The sequence below is a fragment of the Phyllostomus hastatus genome, unplaced genomic scaffold (genome assembly GCF_019186645.2).
Source record: "Phyllostomus hastatus isolate PE091 unplaced genomic scaffold, TTU_PhHast_1.1 phas_scaffold_78, whole genome shotgun sequence".
NCBI classification, from domain to species: domain Eukaryota; kingdom Metazoa; phylum Chordata; class Mammalia; order Chiroptera; family Phyllostomidae; genus Phyllostomus; species Phyllostomus hastatus.
The window spans coordinates 52,610,566-52,633,540 of record NW_025334041.1 but is presented as its reverse complement, the minus strand read 5'-3'; the positions used below and the strand labels follow the sequence as shown (position 1 = coordinate 52,633,540).

Sequence of the window (22,975 nt, the reverse complement as noted above, 5' to 3'; positions counted from 1 at the left end):
AGTTTCCAAGCCAGCCAGACTCAGGAGAGCTTTCCTTGGGGTTCCTGCGAAACCTTCTCCCCTCCAAATGCTTCCATATTGCTTTGTTCTCTTTAAGTATCACATCGGTAGCCTCTCAATGCAAGGATGGAGAGCTCAGCTCTGTAAAGAACCACCAGCCTCTGCAAGGGGATGGAACCCAGTTGAGAAAAGGAGATCCCTAATTTTACTTTAAAAAAATAACAATCAAGTATCTTCTGGTATAGAAAACTAAGTGGTCATGCCAAGCTGATCCTGACCAAATGACAGTTCAGACAAAATGTGTTAGCTGGAAAGTTTGCATTGATTGGAAGCCTACCTGGGCCATTAGACACATACCACAGGTTCCCAGGAGAGAGGTGTCACACACAAAGGCAGAGTGCTCCCTCCACTGCTGCATTCATCTGTGGCCTCACAGGCATCCCCAGCAAATGGTGAAGGACAAAGAATTGCCTTTTCTGGTTGACGACCACTCCAAGGAGCACCTGAGCATTTGCTATATGGGCTTCTCTTATTCATGAAAGAACAGATCCTGAAACTAGTGTTCTCAACATGGTGATTTTCTCCATCTTAACCCTGTACTCAAGGGGCCCAGTATTTGTGTCTGAATTTAGTTCTAAACTGTCGGGGCTGAAAGAGAAGAAAAACACAGGAAAAAGAGCAAGGATGGAAGCAATGCCCCAAAGACATGGAGTTTGACAGTCTAGTAGTCTAGAGGACTTAGTCTCTGGTTGCCATACAGATTTCAGATTGGTTTGACCTGTCATTTGGAATCCAAATCTTTTTAAAACACGGGTGGAGAATGAGGTTCTCAGGGTAATGAGGAATCTTTTGATCACTGGAAATTTCTCAGTCAAAAGATGAAAGGGTAGATGTAAGGTGAGTCTAGGACATGCCCTTTCTTCTTCCTTTTGATTCCATGGGTTTGGGGATAGGTGTCCCAGTGGTTATCTGTCCCTTCTCCATGCCCTGGTGGGAGTAGTGTGTGAACAGGAAAAATAATGAGCAGTGAAGAAAAGGAGGGGCAGAAATCATATTAAGGACAAGGTCTTAAGATATTAGAGAATATCTCAGCTGCTATGAGGAGTGACCAAGCCAGACCTTCCCGTATTGTTTTGGCTAAGTGATTTGGCTTGTTGTCAAATGTAAGAGCCATTCTTGGTTTCAGCCTTCCTTTCTCTTGATTTCAGTTTTTTCTTCCATTCTTTCAGCATCTTTCTGAACTTTCATTTCTCTTCTGTCTAGTCCATTGGAGTGGGTTTGTGGACTTTTGCATGATGTTTTAGGCAAGGAAATGTAAGGATATTTTATTTGTGTGGATGCTACAGTAAGTAGAGAGGGAGGCCTTAGAACAATGATTCCTGAATCATTCTGTGGATTTTAGTTAGTGTTATATGAAAACATTAAAAAAAGTTTAGTGGTTACATAAGTTTAAGAATTCTTTGGTTAAATCATGTTCACTAGATACCTTTACTGCAGGATGTCTTTTAGTTTTAATTATTTGAATGTTTATTGAGAAATAGCTAGGAATGACAAAGAGTGTATGTTATCTATCTATCTATCATCTACCTATCTATCTATCTATCTATCTATCACCTATTATCTATCTCCTATCATTTATCTACCTTCCAACCATGGAATCTGTTTTTAATACACATTTTTGGACTCATATTTTATGGGAGACACTTGGGAAATACTGTATTAGAAAATTCTGGAAGTCAAATAAGGAAATAAGAACATATATTTTACTAACAACCCAAATGAACATTGTAGAGGCAGCAAAATATAAATGGAGGAACTTGGAAGTCTGATCACTGATGTTGAGAAAGTTGCTTCAACTTTCTGAGACTCACTTTTATTAGATCTGAATGAAAATAATTTTTGCCCTGTCCAGGTGGCTCATTTGACTGGAACATCATCCATACACCAAAATGTTGAGGGTTTGATCCCTAGTCAGGGCACATCCCTAAGTTGCAGGTTTGATTCCTGGTCAGGCTGTGTATGGGAGGCAACTAATTAATGTTTCTCACACCAATCTCTATTTCTTTTTCTTTAAAATAAATAAAAAAACATATACTCAGGTGAGGATTTAAAAAAAAGAATAATATTTTTGCCTCTTCTAAGGAAGAGAGGAGAAAATGAGAGACTGAAGTACTTAGAGACTGTAAGATATACAGACACATTTGCTAAATGATAGTGATTATTCTGAGTAGAATAGTGAACCCATGAGGTCAATGCATGAAACAAATGTATATAAAATGCACTTTGTAAATTTCAAAATACACTGCAAATATTAATCAGATATTATCAGGCATATTTTTTTTAGTATTGCATATGTATCATGGGTTATGGTGTTGTACATACATAGATTTTTCCTTTCATGCAATTTAAACCACCTTACTTGTGCTATTTCATAAACAGAATGTGGAGCTGGAAAGAACTTAAAAATCACCTAACACAAACTTTCCATGTAATCTCTGGGACAACTGAGTCCCAGGGATCAGGTGATTTGTATCCACACACTAAAAACCACAACTCTGGGAATTTAGAAGAAAAAATATTTTTTTTAAATTTTATAATAATATTGGTGAAGAAACCAAGGCTCAATCCCATGTTCTGAACTAGGATTTCTTTAGACAAGATCTAGAGCAGGCATATCTAAACATGGTTTGCCTCCTTACACAACCACATCAAAATTACAATTAAACTACAGAACAATCATCATTAATAACCATCAGAAACTGAACTGAATGGAAGTCCTACAACTACGGAATTAAAGAAGAAACCACATCCAGACTGATAGGAGGGGTGGAGCCATGGAACTGGCTGGTCCCACACTGATATATAGCAGATAAAAATAGGGAGGGGTATCTCAGGAGCAAGGGATCCTAGCTCCACAACAGGGTCCTCAGTCCAGGGTTCCAGTGCCAGGAAGATAAATCTCTATAACTCCTGGCTGTAAAAACCAGCAGGGATTGAGGCCGTGGAAAAGAAACTGTGGGAATCCCAGGCAATTCCTCTTAAAGGACCCATGCACAGACTTACTAGGACTCACTCCCTCTGAGCTCCAGCACCAGAGCAGCAGCTTAAAAGATACCAGAGACATATGGGGAGGAATCAAATTGTTCGGCAACAGGTTGAGAGCTGGGGGACAGCTTTCTCCCAGACAAAAGTGCTAGCAGAGGCCATTTTTATTTTTCTGAGCCACCGCCTTGCCACAGAGACAGCAGGTGGGTGCCATATCTGAGACTCTACTGTTTGCCTTACACTGGTGATTCTTTGAGGCCTAGCCATACCCAACTTTCAGGTCCACAAAAGCTGTTTCCAGTGCCTTTTCCATATGAAAGGCTTGTTTAGGCCCATGCTTCAGATATTTCTAAATTCTCTCAAACAAGTAGCCTCTGGCTTCAGCAAGCCCCATACCTCTCACTAAGTGGCCCCGGGCTTGGCACTAGCAGTATCCAGCTTTTGTTCACAGCTCAGCTTTTCCTGGCACCTTCAGTCCCACTGCAAGTAGCAGCCATCTGCAGATCACTTTGTAGCAAATGTTGTGTGAACACAGACAGAACACAGGTGGTGGTTTATCTTGGATATGCCAACAGCGATCAAGGCTCAACTATAAGTGGAGGGTGTATATAGCCCACACAGTGGGCCCAATGTGAGTACCCAGCTGGGGTAATAGGGGAGGCTGTGCCCTGGACCCTATAGGAGACCTACTACATTAAGCCACTCTATCAAGCCTGGGAGACATAGTAGCTCTACATAATATAGAGAAACAAACACAGAGAGGCTGCCCAAATGAGGAGACAAAGAAACATGGCCCAAATGAAAGAACAGAACAAAACTCCAGAAAAAGAACTAAGCAAAATGGAGAAAAGCAATCTATCAGATACAGAGTTCAACACACTGGTTATAAAGATGCTCAAGGAATGTAGTGAGGACCTCACTAGCATAAAAAAGATCCAGTCAGAAATGAGGGATACGCTAATTGAAATAAAGAAAAATTTAACACAACCTCTCCAACACTTGTTGTTTGTTGCTTTGTTTATGATGGCCATTCTGACTGGTGTGAAGTGGTATTTCATTGTGGTTTTAATTTGCATCTCTCTGATAGCTAGCAATATTGAGCATCTTTTCATGTGTCTCTGGATCCTCTGTGTGTCCTCCTTGGAGAAGTGTTTGTTCAAGTCCTTTGCCCATTTTTTAGTTGGATTGTTTGTCTTCTTAGAGTGGAGTCATTTAAGTTCTTTATATATTTTGGAGATTAAACCCTTGTCTGAGGTATCATTGGCAAATATGTTTCCCCATACAGTTGGTTCTGTTTTTATTTTGATTCTGTTTTCTTTAGCTGTGAAGAAGCTTTTTATTTTGATGAGGTCCCATTTCTTTATTCTTTCCTTTATGTCTCTTGCTCTGGGGGACATATCAGTAAAAATGTTGCTGTGTGAAATATCTGAGATTTTCTTGCCTATGTTCTCCTCTAGGACTTTAATAGTGACATGTAGAGGTTGTGGAGAAAAAGGGACCCTAGTACATTGTTGGTGGGATTGCAGACTAGTACAAAACCACTATGGAGAATAGTATGGAATTTCTTCAGAAAACTGAAAATGGATCTGCCTTTTGACCTAGCAATGCCACTGCTAGGATTATATCCTAAGAACCCTGAAACACCAATCCAAAAGAACCTATGCACCCCAATGTTCAAAGCAGCACAATTTACAATAGCCAAGTGTTGGAAGCAACCTAGGTGCCCAGCAGTAAATGAATGGATCAAAAAACTATGGTACATTTACACAATGGAATGCAGCAGAAAGAAAGAACTCCTACCTTTTGTGACAGCATGGATGGAATTGGAAAGCATTATGCTAAGTGAAATAAGCCAAGCAGTGAAAGACAAATACCATATGATCTCACCTTTACCAGGAATCTAATCAACAAAACAAACAAGCAAAATATAACCAAAGACACTGAAATAGAGAACAGGCTGACAGTGTTCAGAGGGGAGAGGGGAGGGAATTTCAGGGAAAAAGGGGAAGGGTTTACAGGAACAAGTATAAAGGACACATGGACAAAAACTAGGAGTGGATGGCAATGGGAGGGAGATAGGGAGGGGTAAGTAGGTGGACTGGGATGGGAGTAAAAGATAGAAAATTGTACTTAAACAATAATTAAAATAAAATTATTTTTAAAAATAAATAAAAGAACAAACAAGTGTTGGCAAGGATGTGGAGAAAAGAGAACTTGCATGCACTGGTGGGAATGCATGTTGGTGCAACCACTGTGGAAAATAGTGTGGAAATTTCTAAAAAAAAAAAAAAGAGAACAATTTATAGGGAGGGAATCAACAGTTGAGTGGATGCAGCCAAGAATGAAATCAGTGATTTGGAACATAAGGAAGCAAAAAAACAACTAATCAAAACAAGATGAAAAAAGAATCTTCCCCCGAAATGAGAAAAGTGTAAGGAGCCTCTGGAACAAATTCTAGCATACCCACATTCACGTCATAGGGGTGTCAGAAGTAGAAGAGAGAAAATGAGAAATTGAAAACCTGTTTGAAAAAATAATGAAAGAAATCTTCCCTAACTTGGTGAAAAAAATAGGCATAGAAGTCCAGGAAAGGCACAGTGTCCCAAACAAGATGCACCCAAAGAGGCCCACTCCAAGAAATATTGTAATTAAAATGCCAAAGGTTAAATACAAACAGAGAATCTTAAAAGCAGCAAGAAAAAAGCAGTTAGTTACCTACAAGGAGCCCCCACTAGGCTGTCAGCTGATTTCTCAAAAGAAACTTTGCAGACTAGAAGGGACTGGCAAGGAATATTCAAAGTGATGAAAAGCAAAGACCTACAACCAAGATTACTCTACCTAGCAAAGCCACCATTTAATAGAATCCAAGGACAGATAAAAAGCATCCCAGACAAGAAAATAGTAAAAAAAGTTTATCACTACCAAATCAGTATTATATGAAATGTTAAAGGGTCTTCTTTAAGAAGGATTAAAAATATGAACAATCAATTGGCAATAAATACATATCTGTTAACAATTTAATCTAAAAAACAATTAAGAAGCAGAACAGAATCATATACAGAGGACATTTTGATAGTGGTCAGATGGGGGTGTTGGGGAGATGGGTAAAAAAGGCAAAGGGATTAAGAGGTACAAGTTGGTAGTTACAGAATAGTCATGGGGGTATAAAATACAGCATAGAAATAGAGTAGCCAAAGAACATACATACTGGGTCCATGAACATGGACAGCGGCATGGAGATTGCCTGAGGGAGTGGGAGGGGCTAGTTGGAGAGGGACAAAGGGGAAAATTTGGGACAACTATAGTAGCATAAACAATGAAATATAATTAAAAAAAAGAATTCAAGATTACACAAGCACATGACCACAGTTCTTTCTTCCTGTTCTCTAGTCCCCTCCCAGGCCTTTGTGCAGGCTTGCTTTGTGTTGCATGTGCTCCACATCCCCTCTGCTAAGTGTCCTCCACAATATCCTCCTACCCACTCTGACTCAATTGTACAAAACACATGTGTAATTATTAGCCTCATTCTAGCTTATATGAGTTTTTCTTTAGCATGCAGTGAATAATTTTATAGTACACACATGCATTCTTATATTCCCATGATATTGAGTGCCAGCCATCTATCAGGAATTGAATTAGATATTCTCACTTAAGTCATCTCATTCAATCTCCACATCAACACCCCCACCAGTGAGGAAACTGAAGCTCAGAAGGATGGGCTGACCTCACCCAAGTGCCCAGCAGAGCCTGCATCAGAGCCCAAGTCTGTCTGCTTCTAAAGACCATGCTGTCACTACAGCACTACACTGTCTGTTTTGCAGACCTTCCCTATGGCCACAATACACTGCACATATGCTTGCTAAATGTTTGTAGATAACAATAGAAGTACTAGTTTTATGACCTGGATAATAGTCACTTGCAAGTCTATACTTTGGAAATCAGTTTAAAAGCCTGTGTAAAATTTGCCTCAACCTGTAGAAAATGAATTGAGGCTAAATTATGAGGAATAGCACTTGATCATGAAAGCACAAGAATATTGAGTTAACATAAATATTGACTGTGTTTTTCTCATTCAGAGTGAAGTGTCAACCAACATATTTTGGGTATCTCAAATTGGCACTAAAATCTGCATCTGTGTACATGGAGGAAAAACTGTTTCAGAAGCATTCTGAGTTACACTTTGGTATTAGTTTATCAGCCTCATCCAACAGATGACAATGGGACTGGATGGCATGTGAGGCTCCAGTCTCACTGCTAAGCTTGCTGCAGACAGGTCATGGATCCTCCTCTGTCATGATCAGAGCAGTGTTGTTTTCCTTGAGAAGTTATAATTTGCTGTGTTCAAATGTTGCAAGAATATTTCCACCCCTGTTTGAATCTGGCACCCTTTCCATCTAGCCATACTTGATGTGGGCTTTGAAAGTCAGTGGTGTGAACATGCTGCCTGCTTTGTTAAACCCTTTTCTACATGATTTGACTAATCTACAGAGTAGCACCCAGGAACGGTAAATCTAGACAATGACAAAGAAGCACTGCAGTGTATAAAGTATATTCTTGGTAAACTAATTTTCCCCCTGCCACTCTCAAAGCAATATAAACTTTGTTGTTCCTCCTGGATCTCAAATGCTTGTAATAAATTCTTTGAAATGTCAGTAATGTTGAACTGAGGGTTTTTTAAAGGAGATTTTCTTTCTTTCATAAAAGAAAAAATTGTCTTTGTAGACAATGTGGGTAAATATGTTTTGTTTATTTTATTCAGTGCTGAATAGAGTTGGGAAAAGGGACTCCCATTTCCCACTGACCTCTTGCTGAATGAGTGAATAATGAATGAAGCTCTCAATTTGCTGGATGGTAGTATAAACAGAAATAAATTCATACTTGTTCATATCTGTAGTATGACCAACATTTTCTTAGCAAATTTATAGCATAAAAAGCATTTTCATCAGTATACTATATTTAATCTTCAAGATAACTCTCTGGGTTTGGATGGATTTTCTCATCCATAATAATAAAGTGCCTTTTGGTATTTTAGCCCAAGAGGAAGCCTTACCTAGTCTGTGTAGACTCTTCCAGTATTTAAAAGGTTCTCAGGGCTTGGATTGCTGTGAGAGAAAGTTGGCTACATCTATCATATTCACCAAACTTGCTCAATTTTATAAAACCATAAATTAGTCCAGTATAAAATGTCAGCCAAAAAAGTTACTTGATTGTCCTAACATTTCAATTGAATAAAAAATTATTGGTTTGTTAGACCTGTACAATACAGTCAAGGAGGATGGATTTCCATCCCATCTTGATGCCCCATCTATTATCCAACATGTATTTGTGCTTTTATACTGTACAAAATTTAGTGCCATTTTCAAGTTGAAAAAGAAAATGAAATCCAAGATCTGGCTGAAATTTACAGTGGACAGAATCCCACTGACCTTGGAGAATAGTTGCTAACTTAATCATTTACACAGTGGGTGGCCAAGCTAGGAGGGGTTAGGGTGAGGTGAGTTAGGCACTCACCTGGGGCATAAATTTAAAGGTGTGGCCCAAACACAGTAACATCTGCTGTGGCTGGGTAGCTCATTTGGTTAGAATGTCATCTCAATATGCCAAGGTTCCAGATTCAACCCTGGTCATAGCACATACAAGAAGTAATCAATGAATGCATAACTAAGTGGAACAACAAAATGAGGTTTTGCTTTCTCTCTCTCTCTTTCAAATCAATAAATAAAATTTGAGGAAAAGATGATAACATCTAATTTGATATTTAACTCAGTATTTTTAAAATCAAAATGACCCTGGCTGGTGTGCCTCAGTTAAATGGAGTGTAACCGAAAGATGCATGTTTGGGTGCACCTTGAGTTTTACGTTTGAGATGAGTGCCTGACTTGCCTTACCTTAGTATTGGCCTAGGCTGGGAGAATTCTACACAGAGAGTTAGCCCTGTATTGGTGTGGAGATGTCAGAGTTCTGTTAGAATTTACAATGACCACAAAGAGGTTATATGAATATGCCTGTTTAAGGTAGCAGAATATACCATCCCAAAGTGTGACACTGTAGCATGAGGAGTTTTTGAGCTGAAGATAACTAAGAAAAGCAGATAAAAGAAAAGATCTCCATCATCTGCCTATTTACCTAAAAATAGAACATAAATTTGTAAAAGTGTTCCCCCTTCTCTCTCTATCAGGAAGGACAGATATTAATTACTGGAGACAACAGTAGGTCCTCATCAGTCCAGAGATGGCACCAGAAAAATCTGTAAAACAAGTCTTGCTAAAACTAACCCTATCTACTATTAGTTTCTCCAAATATTTGCCTTCCCACAATTTGCCACCCGTAGGAGCTCATAATCCTTTTCCTTTGTCTTGTCGCTTCTCTAGAAATGTATTGTTCTTTTTGTAGCATAGTTTGATATCAAGTATTGTGATCTCTCCAACTTTGTTGTTCTTTCTCAAGATTGCTGAGGTCGTTCGGGGTCTTTTGTGGTTCCATTTAAATTTTTGGAATATTTGTTTTAGATGTGTGAAATATGCCATTGGTATTTTAATGGGAGTTGCATTGAATCTATAGATTGCAATAGGTAGTGTATACATTTTAATGATGTTAATTCTTCCAATCCATGGCTATGGTATATGCTTCCACTTATCACTAATTTGTATCTTCCCCAATTTCTTTATTTAGTAGCCTATAATTTTCCAAGTATAGGTCTTTTACCTCCTTGATTAAATTTATTCCTATGTACCTTAGTTTTTTTCTTTTTTTCTGCAATATCATCACTAATCATCAGAGAGATGTAAATTGAAATATTGCCTCACACCTATCAGAAGGGCCATCATTAATAAATCAACAAACAACAAGTGTGGGTGAGGATGTGGAGAAGTAAGATGTGGAGAAAAGGGAACACTTGTGTACTGCCAGTGGGAGTGAAAATTGGTGCAACCACTGTGGAAAATAGTACGGAATATAGAATTTTCTCAAAAAGAAAAAGTAAAAATGGAACTACCTTTGACTCAGTAATCTTACTTTTGGAAATATATCCAAAGAAATACAAAACACTAATTTGAAAGAATATATGCACTGCTGTGTTCATTGCAGTGTTTTTTACAATAGCCAAGATCTTGAGACAGCCCAAGTGCTCATCAGCAGATGAGTGGATAAAAAAGCTGTGACATTTATACAATAGAATACTACTCAGTTGTAAAAAAGAAGGAAATCTTTTAGTAACAGCATGAATGGACCTGGGAATTATTATTCTAAGTGAAATAAGCCAGTCAGAGAAAGACAATACTACATGATCTCACTTATATGTGAAATTTAATCAATATAATAATTTAACAAACAGAATAGAAACAAAAGCATAGATACATAGAACAAACTGACAGCTGTCAGAGGTGAAGGAGGTTGTGGGGCTGGATGAAAAAATATGAAGGGATTAAGACACACACACATGCATATATGTATATAGCACATGGCATAGACATAGATAACAGTATGATAATACCCAGGGAAAGGGGAGCAGGGGAGGCAGAAATTGGGCAAGAGGGTATAAATGGGGACAGAAAGAGACCACTTTGAGTGGTAAATGCGCAATGCAGTACACAGATGATGTTTTATTGAGTTGTACACTTGAACACTGTGAGGTTTTATTTACCAATGTCACCCTATTAAATTCAATAAAATAAAAAGTAAATAAAATAAAAATGTATTGTTCTGTTGTTAAAATACTACATCAATCCAAGTTCTAACCACCCCTTTTGAGTTACTCATCACTGAAAGCTTCCACTTGTACATGTGTTGCACATGTTAATAAACTTCAGTTTCTCACTTGTTCATCTGTTTTTTCTTAGTCTAATTTACAGAGCTCCAGCCTGAGAATCTAGGATGAGTAGAGGAAAATGATTTCTTTCTCCCCTTGCGTCTGCATAGATCATCCAACACAGTTTTAGGGGTTTGTAACATAAAACTCTACATAGAATGGAAGGAGTTCTAGAAAATATTTATTGAATAATTTTATCCCTTCTCTTTATAGGTAAAGAACTTAAGGCCACAAAGCTTTGACTAACACCATGTTAAATTGATTAAGATAAACTGCTGGGGAGGGAAAGGGTTGGCCCAGGACAATGGGCCTTTACCCTTAAAAAGGAACCATCATTAGAGACCATTTACTTTCAAAAAGAATGAAAGTCATGTAGGCCTAGGTCTATTTCTCAAGGGTTTGGGTTTTTAGTTTTAAAAAGTGATCATGTACTACTCTCTCTATCACTCATTGACTTTGGAACTTAGTACTGAAAATTTCCTGGTGTGAAAACATCCCCAATGAGAAGGTCACAAAGGAGGCTTCTGCCTACTGTATAACAGAGGAGGAACTTAGGTGCATTTTAGTCTTGGATGTCCGAGTGGTAACAAGACCTTTACATTAGCAAATGCACATAGTCAGGAATGATTTTATGCTATCTCTTGAGCAACTACACCTGAGGAGGTGACCACACTCCTCATTTCTCATACAAACACAGATAGCTTTCTTTCCCCTAGCTGCTTCCATTGAGCTCTCTCCTGCTCTGTTATTTATTAAAATGTACAATATAACAAAAAAGGAGAGATTATTCTGCTTATTGCTACACAAGGTGGTATGTAGAAGGCCTAGGTTAAATGCAGCATTTGGTTTCTTAAGCTTCTCTAATGTATAGGTATGGAAAAGCAATCTGGGACCACAGCTTACAGTGGTGACTCTCTGAGGATAAAAACTTGACTCTAATTTGGACTCCCTGGCTAAGATAAAATCTGCCTGCACTATTATTATCCCACTTATGTTTGTCCCCACTCTGTTTCCACCTTGCCACCTAGCTGAATGGGAAGAAATTAACCTGACCTTGAAGAATAATCAAAGAATCTTTAAGACCATTGGGTTTTTGGTAACTGGTAAAATTTTAGAGGGCCACTAATATTTAGAACATAGACTCATAGGTGTAAAAAGGATTTTAAAAATCATATATCCTACACCTTTAGCAGATGAGAAAAACAAAGTCTAGAGAACCAATGTGACTTGTCCAAACTTGTGAGCTAGTTGGAAGCTGGGTGAGAACTAGAATGAGGCCTCAAATCCTCAAGCTCCCCCTTCCCACAGCACCATGATCATGTCCTCTTCATCCCCAGATCACCCAGGAAGGAATAAGCACACATTAGGGTTTTTACACACTGTTTGGAATTTCTCTAGTGTAAATGAAAACTCCCAAGGAATAGTCCGTAGAAAAGTCATCTCAAAGGACACAGAAAGGAGATAATTATTTCAACATTATTGCACTAATGGGGTCCTTATCCAGATCAAAATTATATTCTGAAATTAAAATTGTACATTCTTTTGCTATCCAGGAGTGATTAGGACATATTTTGCCCCCCAAAAGTTTATTGCTTCCATTTATAACAAATTCTCCTAATACAACTTATTTCCCTCAGTCTGAGTGGTCACCTCATCTAAAGTCCTGTCCACAGCCTTCAAATGGGTTGTCTTCACTTGGCTTTCACTAGCCAATAGAGATTTATAAGCTGAAAATGTGCAGAGAAGGCTGATGTCCACAGAACTCAAAGCTTTTACCCAGCTGTAAGGACTATTGGACTACATACAACAACTGAAGACATAGCTGAGTAATCTCCCTCAGAGTGGGACAAAATTTGTTTTATTTTGTTTTTGTAATTTCACTTATTTTGATGGCTTCAAAAGAAGTGTTTAATCACATGGTATACAGGTACATGCAATTTAACTGCTCTTAAAAAGCATAAACCCATTCTTTGGGATAATAGAGTTGAATTCCAAATGTTGAAAGCATTACAATTGCTGTAATCATGCATCTTATAAATTTGATCATATCTAGCGCTTGGTAGAGGCCAACTGTACAAGGAAGACTTTTTAAGTCTATCATTTCAGTCCTATGTCAAAGGTATTATGTTGTCTTATATTTGTGATATTTTTAAAAATACACCTTCAAACCACACACAGGAAAATGTTCAAGTTGAAAGTAGCCATGACCCAAGTGCCAGGCAAAACACAATTACTCATCTCACCCAAACATTTTCATTTCCAAGAAAGCTTTGGGCCACCACTGAGAATCCAATTGGGTTCATAGGAAAAAAGTTGGTTCTAAAATAACAAACATAACAAAAAAATGGTTCTAAAATACTAAGTGTCTTATCTACTTGCCTTTCTGCCTGTGTACCAATTTACTGTGATTTGGTATACTTTTCTATTTTGTCCCTAAGAGTGCAATTGCTATTGTTATCCTAAGGTACGGAGGTCTGCGTGCCCCACCATCAAGAAGTGGGGATGTGAAATGAGTGCATGAGCTGCTTACTCTATGGGACTTTGTCACTGCACTCCAAATGTACTAAATCATCTGAGATCTCACTGGGGAACATCATTATGTAAGTCTAAAACTGAGCTGTTAATTTCCAGATCTGATGTGTTGATATCAAAGTCATTATGTTTTGAAGCTAATTTATTTTTAAAGGCCTTTAAGGGTGGTTCTCTGAACGATCAAGTTATATAGTCCTGAATGCTCCCATTGCTCCTCAATGATACCAGATTGAAGATGAATTTTCATGATTAGCTTGAAATATCTATTTTGCATGCCCTGAATCTTCACAGTAATAAAGTATGTATTTTGCTGTGTATAACATGCACTCGCATTTTTGTGTGCATTATACACAGGATTATTATACTCATGGCATTATAACCATTATACCCATGTATAATGTACATCCTTATTTTTCCCTCAAAAAACTGGGCAAAAAAGTGCGCAGTAAACAAGGCAAAATATGGTATACATACAGAAGCCTCACTATTTTTTATAATCTTTATAATGCAAATTTGTTGAGGCTCTGGGCATGAATTTAGAGTGCTTGTTAGTCCATGGAGTGATGGTTGGAATCTGGGACATAAGACTGGGGCTAAATTTCTTTACCCTCCTAACCCCAGAGAGTCTTTAGAAAAATAGGAACAAAAGAGCACAAAGTACTTAAGGTAAGGCACTGTTGTATTCATAATATAGAGAAATAACCACTATGCCTCATGGACAGGAGATACAGTTCTCCGCGGGGCTACAAAACTGTGCCAGTAATAATTTTAATTGGATGCTATCTTTGCTGCCTTCAAAAAGTATCATAAAATGGAATTATTACAGACTACAAGTGCACTTACAGTGCTGGCCTCTCACAGGAGGAAACAGATAACATTTATCCTTTGGAGGGTAACATCAATGGGGTTCTATTTGTTTCCCTCACATGCATCCCCAGTTGTCTGCTGTTTGCTTCCTCTTCCGTTTGTCTAAGAGATCAATTTGAATTAGACACTGCAGAACTGGATGTTAAGTTTTGCTGGCCTTCTGCCTTTGGGGATGGCACACCCCATGGGACTGTCTTCTGTGCTCAGGGGCTGGGGCGGGGGATCATACCTGCAGAGGATTGGGTGGCGTGAGCGGCGTCGGAAGACTGTGTCCTGGAGACTGACTGGGTTTCTGAGGGGGGCTTGAACTCTGCTGGGTTGGAGACGATTGATTCTGGTTCTGGAGGTGGGGGTGGGATTGAAGCTGCTGGGGTTGAGACGGCAGGGCTGGCGGCTGCTGGGGCAGGGCAGACTGGGGCTGGGTGGGCTGGGCCGGCTGGGATGGCAGGGGCGCCTGTGGGGCTGGCTGCGGGTGGCTGCTTGGCCGTGGAGGGGGCGCCTGCTGCTGCTGGAGTTGCTGGAGCTGCTGGAGCTGCTGGAGCTGGGAGTTCAGGGATGAGGTAGCTATAAGGAAAGAAAGAAATGTGGAAGTGAAACGAACACTACAAAACATCTTGCTGTGTGCCTTTGGCAGCTTTCCCTGTGTAAGCTGAGAAGGCTGTCCTGTAGGAAAAGTTTTACCCTCTCACTCTGAACCTCTTTGGTATGTAAAAGACCTATGGGGCACTTGGGGAAAGAGTTACTTCTTGGGAAAATTTTAAGACTTAAGGAGGACAAGAAGGTACCATATCAAGGTATTACTTTGAAAAGTACTGAGCAGTCCAAGCCAAGGGGATGTGCTAGAAACAGAGGTCATCTTTAAGTACTTTTTCTCTTCCTTTCTACAATACTTGGGAAATACACTTATGCTTTCAAGATTTGATTTAGATTAAAGTTCAACCACTTTAATTCTTTTGGTAAAGCTTTGACTGGGGTTAAGAACAGGGAACTGAATAGTTTGTAATCTTTTCATCATCATTGCCATTAATCATGTCATTTTCACTTGCTACTTTAGACCTCAGCCAATTTGCTTAGACATGTTAGTTTCAAGTGTATATAGTTTATTTTTCGAGTATAAAGATAGTACATGCTTCTCTGTTTGGCAGAATCAAAATCCTGAGCCTGATTTTTTTTTGCCTGCTAATCAAAGACACAGAGATCCCCCACACTGGGAGGATTATAGTAGGTAACTGCGAATTGTACACTGTGGTGACTAGACACATTAGCACCTCAAGGACACACAGAGAATTGAGAGAATGAAATCATCTTTCAAGGTTTTCTTGCTATGTGAAAAGTAAGAGTTTGTGGGACAAGCTGTCTTTACACTGAGCACACTAAATTTGTTCTCAGATGTCCATCTACCACTGAACAATTTCTGAAGCAGAAAGACATTTAGCTTGGCCAAAGAATGGTCTAGAGAAAATTACTGCTATGAGTTCACTTCCTTCTCTGCCTGAATCTCAGTCTAAAAGCTTTCCACAACGGCTACAAATAATTTTAAGGATCAATGTTGAACACAAAGGCCTGCAATGTTTTCCTGCTCCCCCTTTACCTAGAATTTGTAAAGATTTCCAAAGGTAATAACACCTGTTTGCAACATTAAACTAGTCACTGTCTTTAAAAAATGCTCCTTAAACAAACCTGGTGATTCTGTAAAGTGACATATCACATACCTGCCTTCACACAAATATGTTCTGGTTTGTTGACTCATAAGTTGAGAACACCTACAGAACTTTCTCTGTGCATTAATCAACCAGAGACTGACTATCTTTGTAAAGTTAAGACTCATTTTGTAAAATTTATTGAATAACAGATAAGCACTAGTACTGTACCATATAATATATAGTATTTTAAAAGGACATATAGTCCTGCCTTTTAGGAGTTTATAATTTATTTGTGGAGATACAATAAACTCATAAGAAATGATCAGGCATGGAGGTAATTTGTTACAGAGTCCTGCTAATCATAGATGCTTGATACATATCAGTTAATTGACTAAGTGTTCAACAGTGTGGAAACTAACCAAATGGCCAAGAGAGGGTATTTTGGGCTGGAGAAATATCCAGAAGTCAACATGGCTCAAGTGATATTTTGAAGGACAATCTGGAGAATGGACTGCTTGGAACAGAGGCTTGGAAAGTTTTGAATGACTTTAGACCTTAGAGAAGGTAAAGAACCTATCTTGTGGAGTGGTGGGAAGATGGACCACTCCCAGTTAAAAGTCAGATTTTAAATATAGATTCAGGTTTGTTTAAAGTAAGGCATAGCTGTAGTGGTAAAATGACAGCTTGACAGTTCCCAGGGATCCCAAATACCAATTCTGTGCTCTCAGGTATCATGTGCAGGGCTTCCATGTTGGACTACTGGGGTTGCCAGTCCTCAGTGGGTCAATAGATTACTCTAGGTCTGTTCAGACTGTCAGCATGGTGTGCGTCCTGTCTTGCACATAGATCCAAAGTGCCCTAGAATTCTAGAGGTGGAAGTGGTGTGCATGAGAGATGCTGGACAATACACAGTCAGTACAAATGCTTGAACTTTCCATCCAATTTTGCTGTGAACCTAAAACTGGAGAAATAAAGTTTATACCGTGAAAATAACCAGCCATCATCCCATTTATTGGGACTTGAAGAGTATGGCTTGATTTTGCCATTCTCCTCCCTTCCCTAGCTCCTATTGTACAAAATTACATCTAATTGAAGATCTGGGAGCCCAGCTCAATCTTACCTCCCAGGAACTTCTGCAGTCTGGAAGATCCTAGGGGAGGGAGGCTGGATGTCTCCTTTGGGTAGACTTAACACACTTTGGGAAACTGATGGCATCTGGCCTCCTGTCTGATTCAAACCAAACCTGTCCTGATATCTTTCAGGGCACAGATGTCAGTGCTTATTTTTATGGTTGCATTAAACACCATCCTGTTTCATTTTGGTTAGGAAAGCATTGATCTAAATCAGCATTTAGAGACAGGAAAGACTGGAGAATATTATCAGATAGATATTGGCAGATGGGTAGGTGCAGTAGACCCTAACCTACTAATGAGACATGGTTTTTATTCCTTTATGTTGGTGAGTTCACATTGGCTATTTCTTTCCCATGACTTGTAGCTTGCCTGGAAATGCATAACCTAAACTTCTGCATTACATAAACTAATCTGGCATCTGAAAGTGAAAAATCACAGACAACACAATATGTTTAGGTATATCCTGGATTCAAAGAAAAGCGTGAGGTGGTTTTGTGACAATGTAATGTAACACTTGTCTAAAAAATGTCAAAGCCACCTATATAATAGTATAAAAACAAAAGTTTTAAAAATGTTAAAATATGAAGCCTCTAAATGGCTAATTGTATAAAGCATGCTGAGATATGGACACAACTTAGGAAGGCTTATGAACATATTTGAACTATAGGGAATGTTTGCAGATAAAATGGCAATTTGGAGGGGGTGCAAAACTCTGATCCTATTTATGAAAGACTGAAGACTTTAATTTCTTCCCTGGTATTTAAATTTTTTGTGATTGTTTCCTCTATGTCTGGTTACTCTATTATACTGGCCAATGTTAAGCATAAAAGTTAACTACAATAACAGTAGATAAGAGAAAAAGAGATGCATAGAAATTTACATTAGGCCATTATAAAATTTCAAAGCCTATAATTTTGAAAGAGAAACACAGGACAAAATTCCATCATTCTAAATTTCCTAGAGAGAAGGCAGTACTGTGGAAAACCAGTTGTTTGAAACTTCCAAAATAAATAATTTAATATGACAAAGGATTAGCCAAGAATTCTGCATTTCTCCATTTGTTCAGTTCTTTATATCCACTGTAAATTAGAAAAAAAATTTCTTATTTTGAATTTTTGTTAAAGACTTACTCAGGAATCCACACATGTAAGCAGAACCACACCAGCAGAAGTACGAGAATTGTGCTGAATGGGATTCACATAAGACTACTTCCAAATCAGGAAAGTGGAAAGTAAAAGAATAACATAAACCATATGTGAAGTGCAAATCCCTGAACTATTCTGAAGAAATACAAATGTGTCTTTCACTTAGCAAGGTATTTTAAATACCTGAGGATTCACAGAAAGCAAAATAGTGCTCAAATGCTAAAGAGTGATTCTTAACAACACCCTCACTTTTGTAACACAAAGTAAAACATGCTATTATCATTACTCTAGTGGGGATCTCAGTGTCAGCATTTCTTGGTCTTTTCAGATTAAGGCATATGTAGCCATGGCTGGCAAACTGGGCTTGGATTTGAGAGTCTGTTGGAAGGAATACAAGCTATTATTCATGGCTAATGTTTACACACTCATGGACATGTCTGGAAATAAGAGTAGCTTCACAGAAATATATTTACAGCGGGGTCAAGTCTCATGGTAAGGAGGAAGGAAGCAGGTGGGAGCTTATCATTGAAAGGGACTAGGAGTCCTGATCAAGGAATGTTAATGATGGCTATTCAAACCCACCCTTAGCCCAGTTGTCTGGTGCAAGCCTGGTCCCAGGGAGAGAAAACACAGAGTTAAATCAAAAAGGGAAACCTTGAAAATATGATGCTAAGTGCAAGAAGCCAGATACCAAAGGCCTCATTTTGTATGATTCTACTTATATGAAATATGCAGAGTAGGTGAATCCTTAGAGACAGAAAACAGGTTAGTGGTTAACTAGTACATAGTTTTCTGGTTGGGGTGATGAAAAAGTTCTGGAACTAGATAGCGGTGATGGTTGGACAACATTATGAATGTACTTAATGACAATGAATTGTACACTTTAAAATGGTGAAAATGGTAATTTTTATGCTATGTGTATTTTACTTTAAAAATAATAATGGCTGTTTCTCTATATACACACCCTGGAGACCAAGCCATACTGCCTTGAGACATCACAAGGGAAGAGAGTAATCTTCCCCCCATATGGTTGGGTAGTCTAGAGGGCGAAGGGCAGCCACCAGCAAGCAGTGTACCTGGTGAAGCAGAAAGAGAGACATGGGCGGGGCAGCTAGATGCTGGGTGGCACAAGAAGGAAAACACTATGCTTGCTGAAGAGGCACAGGTCTGACAGAGCAGAGCAATGGGACTACTCTCAAAAGGGACCATGGACATATCTGAGCACATGCAAATCACCTCCTGTTACTTCTGGAAATGGAGAAGTCTTAGAACCTGGACACTGTGAGCAGGAAGAGAACAGTGATGACACAGGGCAGCAGCAGCACTGTGCTCAGGCTTGTGTGATATTTTGAGGAAAGTAATTGAGTAGGGCATCAACATAAGTCATCCACAGAACTCTGATATGTTGCCTCTAGAGTTGGGTGGCAGGGACAAGCTCTCCAGATGGGTTTATTCTTAATGGGGACCAGTTTTAATAAACACTGGGCTCATGAGCCACCAAAACGGAAAGCTATGCTCCTGGATGTAGCCTTTGCCTCTCTAATTCTGTTTTATTGTTTGCTTTTGTTGCCCACTAGAATCTCTAGAAGAAGAAAACCTGGAATCTGGAAAAACCCAGACAAAGGAATTTGAGATAGTAAAATTGGACACCTGCATATCCTTGCCTGAGAAATAACATCTAAGGTAGCTGAGCAAGGGTGCGTGCAGGTCAGGAACCATTTCTGGTGCCTCTACTAAGGGCATCCCCAGCCTGCACTGGCACACAGAAGCTTTGCAGAGCAGATGGAAAATGGCAGGTCAGGGACTTGGGACTTTCAAAAGTGCAGAAGGTGAAAACTTTCTGGAAAATTTGTCTTTATTTTTGGTAACAATGTCAAAAACAAGCAAAATTAGCTCTGCCTCAAAGATTATGATGTATAACAGTTTCACATCATCTCAGTGTTTTTAGTTCCAGAAATAGTGCTACAGATTTCTTTAGTTTGTCAACTGTATTTAAGGCAGAGATCTAAATATCTCTTGAGATGTCAGGGGGAAATAAAAAGAAAAATTCTTTCAATTAAAATATCCCTACACATTTCCATGTATTGCCTGAATCACCTAAGCTTCTTTCTGAGATCAGTTGCTTTCGCCAAGTCTCCCAGTGCATGTCAAATTGTGAACCAGAATCACCTTGGGAGCTTGTTAGAAAGAATATTCTAGAGAGTAGAACAAAATATGTATTCTAAAGACCCACTCCAGGGGAGCAGGAACTGTAGCCTTTGGAGCTCTTAGCAACTCCAATAGGAGGAGCAGAAGGAGTGGTTCTCCGTTAGCATCCAATAAGAGCCATTTTGCTTATTCATCTCCATAACTTGGAGGAATGTCTTTAAAAAAGAACTGGGTCTGTCATTTTATTAAATATACAGGGTCTGGCAGAAGTAAATCTTGCTTGAGTGTGGTTGGTGGGGTAATAATAAGTGTAATAATTTATAGTTTGTTTTTTTTAAATATATTTTATTGATTATGCTATTATAGTTGTCACATTTCTCCCCCTTTATTCCCCTATGGCATGAACACTCTCCCCTCTGCATTCCCCACTCCCTTTAGTTCATGTCCATGTGTTTTACATATAAGTTCTTTGGCTTCTACATTTCCTATACTATTCTTAACCTCTCCCTGTCTATTTTCGACCTACCACTTATGCTACTTATTCTCTGTACCTTTTCCCCCTCTCTCCTACTCCCACTCCCCCACTGATAACCCTCCATGTGATCTCCATTTCTGTGATTCTGTGCCTGTTCTAGTTGTTTGCTTAGTTTTGTTTTTGTTTTTGTTTTAGGTTTGGTTGTTAATAACTGTGAGTTTGTTGTCATTTTATTGTTCATATTTTTTATCTTCTTTTTCTTAAGTAAGTCCCTTTAACATTTCATATAATAAGGGCTTGGTGATGATGAATTCCTTTAACTTGACCTTTCTGAGGAGCACTGTATCTGCCCTTCCATTCTAAATGATAGCTGTGCTGGATAGAGTAATCTGGGATGTAGGTCCTTGCCTTTCATGACTTGGAATACTTCTTTCTACCCACTTCTTGCCTGCAAGGTTTCTTTTGAGAAATCAGCTGAAAGGCTTATGGACACTCCTTTGTAGGTAACTGTCTCCTTTTCTCTTGCTGCTTTTAAGATTCTCTCCTTGGGTAATGTATTTATGATGTGCCTTGGTGTGTTCCTCCTTGGGTCCAACTTCTTTAAGACTCTCTGAGCTTTTTCCAGACTGGGTAAGTTCTTCATTATGTTTTCAAATAAGTTTTCAATTCTTTTTTTTTAAGATTTTATTTATTTATTTTTAGAGAGGGAAGGGAGGGAGAGAGAGAGAGAGAGAGAGAGAGAGAGAGAGAGAGAGAGAGAGAGAGAGAGAGAGAAACATCAATGTGTGGTTGATGGGGGCTGGGGGCTGTGGTCTGCGGTCTGCAACCCAGGCATGTGCCCTGACTGGGAATCGAACCTGCGATGCTTTGGTTCGCAGCCTGAGCTCAATCTACTGAGCTACGCCAGCCAGGGCTAAGTTTACCATTCTTGCTCTTCCTCTTCTCCTTCTAGCACCCCTATGATTCAGAGGTTGGAACCTTTAAAGATGCCTTGGAGGTTCCTAAGTCTCTCCTTAGTTTTTGAATTCTTGTTTCTTCATTTCTGGTCCACACCATTGATTTGAGTCCCAGTTTCCTTCCTGGCACTGTTGGTTCCCTGTACATTTTCCTTTATTTCACTTAGCATAGCCTTCATTTTTTCATCTATTTTGCAACCAAATTTAACCAATTCTGTGAGCATCCCAATTACCAGTGTTTTGAACTGTGTATCTGATAGATTGGCTATCTCCTCATCACTTAATTGTATTTTTTCTGGAGCTTTGATCCATTCTTTCATTTGGGCCATTATTTTGTCTTGGTGTGCTTATTACATCCTAAGGGGTGGAGACTTAGGTGTTCATCAGGGTGGGGCAACCCATGTTGTTGCATTGTGACACTATATGTGGTGGAGGGGTCTGAGAGAGAACAATGCCACTTTCTTGGCTCTCTGCCAGTTTTCAGTCACTTCCCCCACTACCCACAATCAAATTGGGCCCTTTTGGTGCTAATTCCCAGGTAGGTGGTCTTGTGTATGTTCTAGGACCCTTGGGTCTTTCCAGCAAACTTTCCTGTGATGCTGGGAGTTTCTCCCACTGCTTTCTCAACCCCCACTGGTGTTTTCAGTCAGAGTCTTTGAGGCTTTCTTTCCTTGTGCTGGAACCCCTGGGTTACACAGTCTATCTTGCTCCCTAGTTGTTCCTCCCAGTTTATTTGCATGCAAATGTGAGACTGCCTTGTTTGCCAGCCACCACCTCACTGGGTTCTCCAGCTGCTGCCTTGACTCATGTCCTCTCCACACGGCTGCCCATTTCCACCCATCCTCCTGGTCAGGATAAATGTTTCTTCTTTACCTCTTTGGTTATTGGACTTCCATACAGTTTGAGTTTCTGTCAGTTCTTGTTGTTTTTTGTTTTTAAATTTGTTGTTGTTCTTCTTTTGGTTGTGTGAGGAGGCACAGTATGTCTACCTATGCCTCCATCATGGCCAGAAGAATTTATAGTTTTAGTTTGAACATTTCACCTAAAATGTCATATGGTGGGCTTGAGTGTAATATCGTTATGTTACAGAATTATATGTGTATGATTTTGTAATAAAAGATTTTATGATAAAAGGGGCATTATTTGTGCCAGACCCTGTATATTCTATATGTAATATATATACAAGGTCTGTCCATAAAAAGTCCAGCAATTATTAATATACAA

The 22,975-nt window shown here is 39.1% G+C and overlaps 1 protein-coding gene across 1 annotated transcript in view; it reads right to left on the bottom strand.

Moving 5' to 3' along the window:
• The window catches only part of POU6F2 (POU class 6 homeobox 2), a 551,204-nt gene that overhangs the window by 140,557 nt on the left and 387,672 nt on the right, over positions 1-22,975 (bottom strand). Inside the window, exon 5 of the mRNA XM_045828318.1 lies at positions 14,481-14,815. Within this exon, the coding sequence (XP_045684274.1) occupies positions 14,481-14,815 (335 nt within the window). The remainder of the gene's footprint in view (positions 1-14,480; positions 14,816-22,975) is intronic.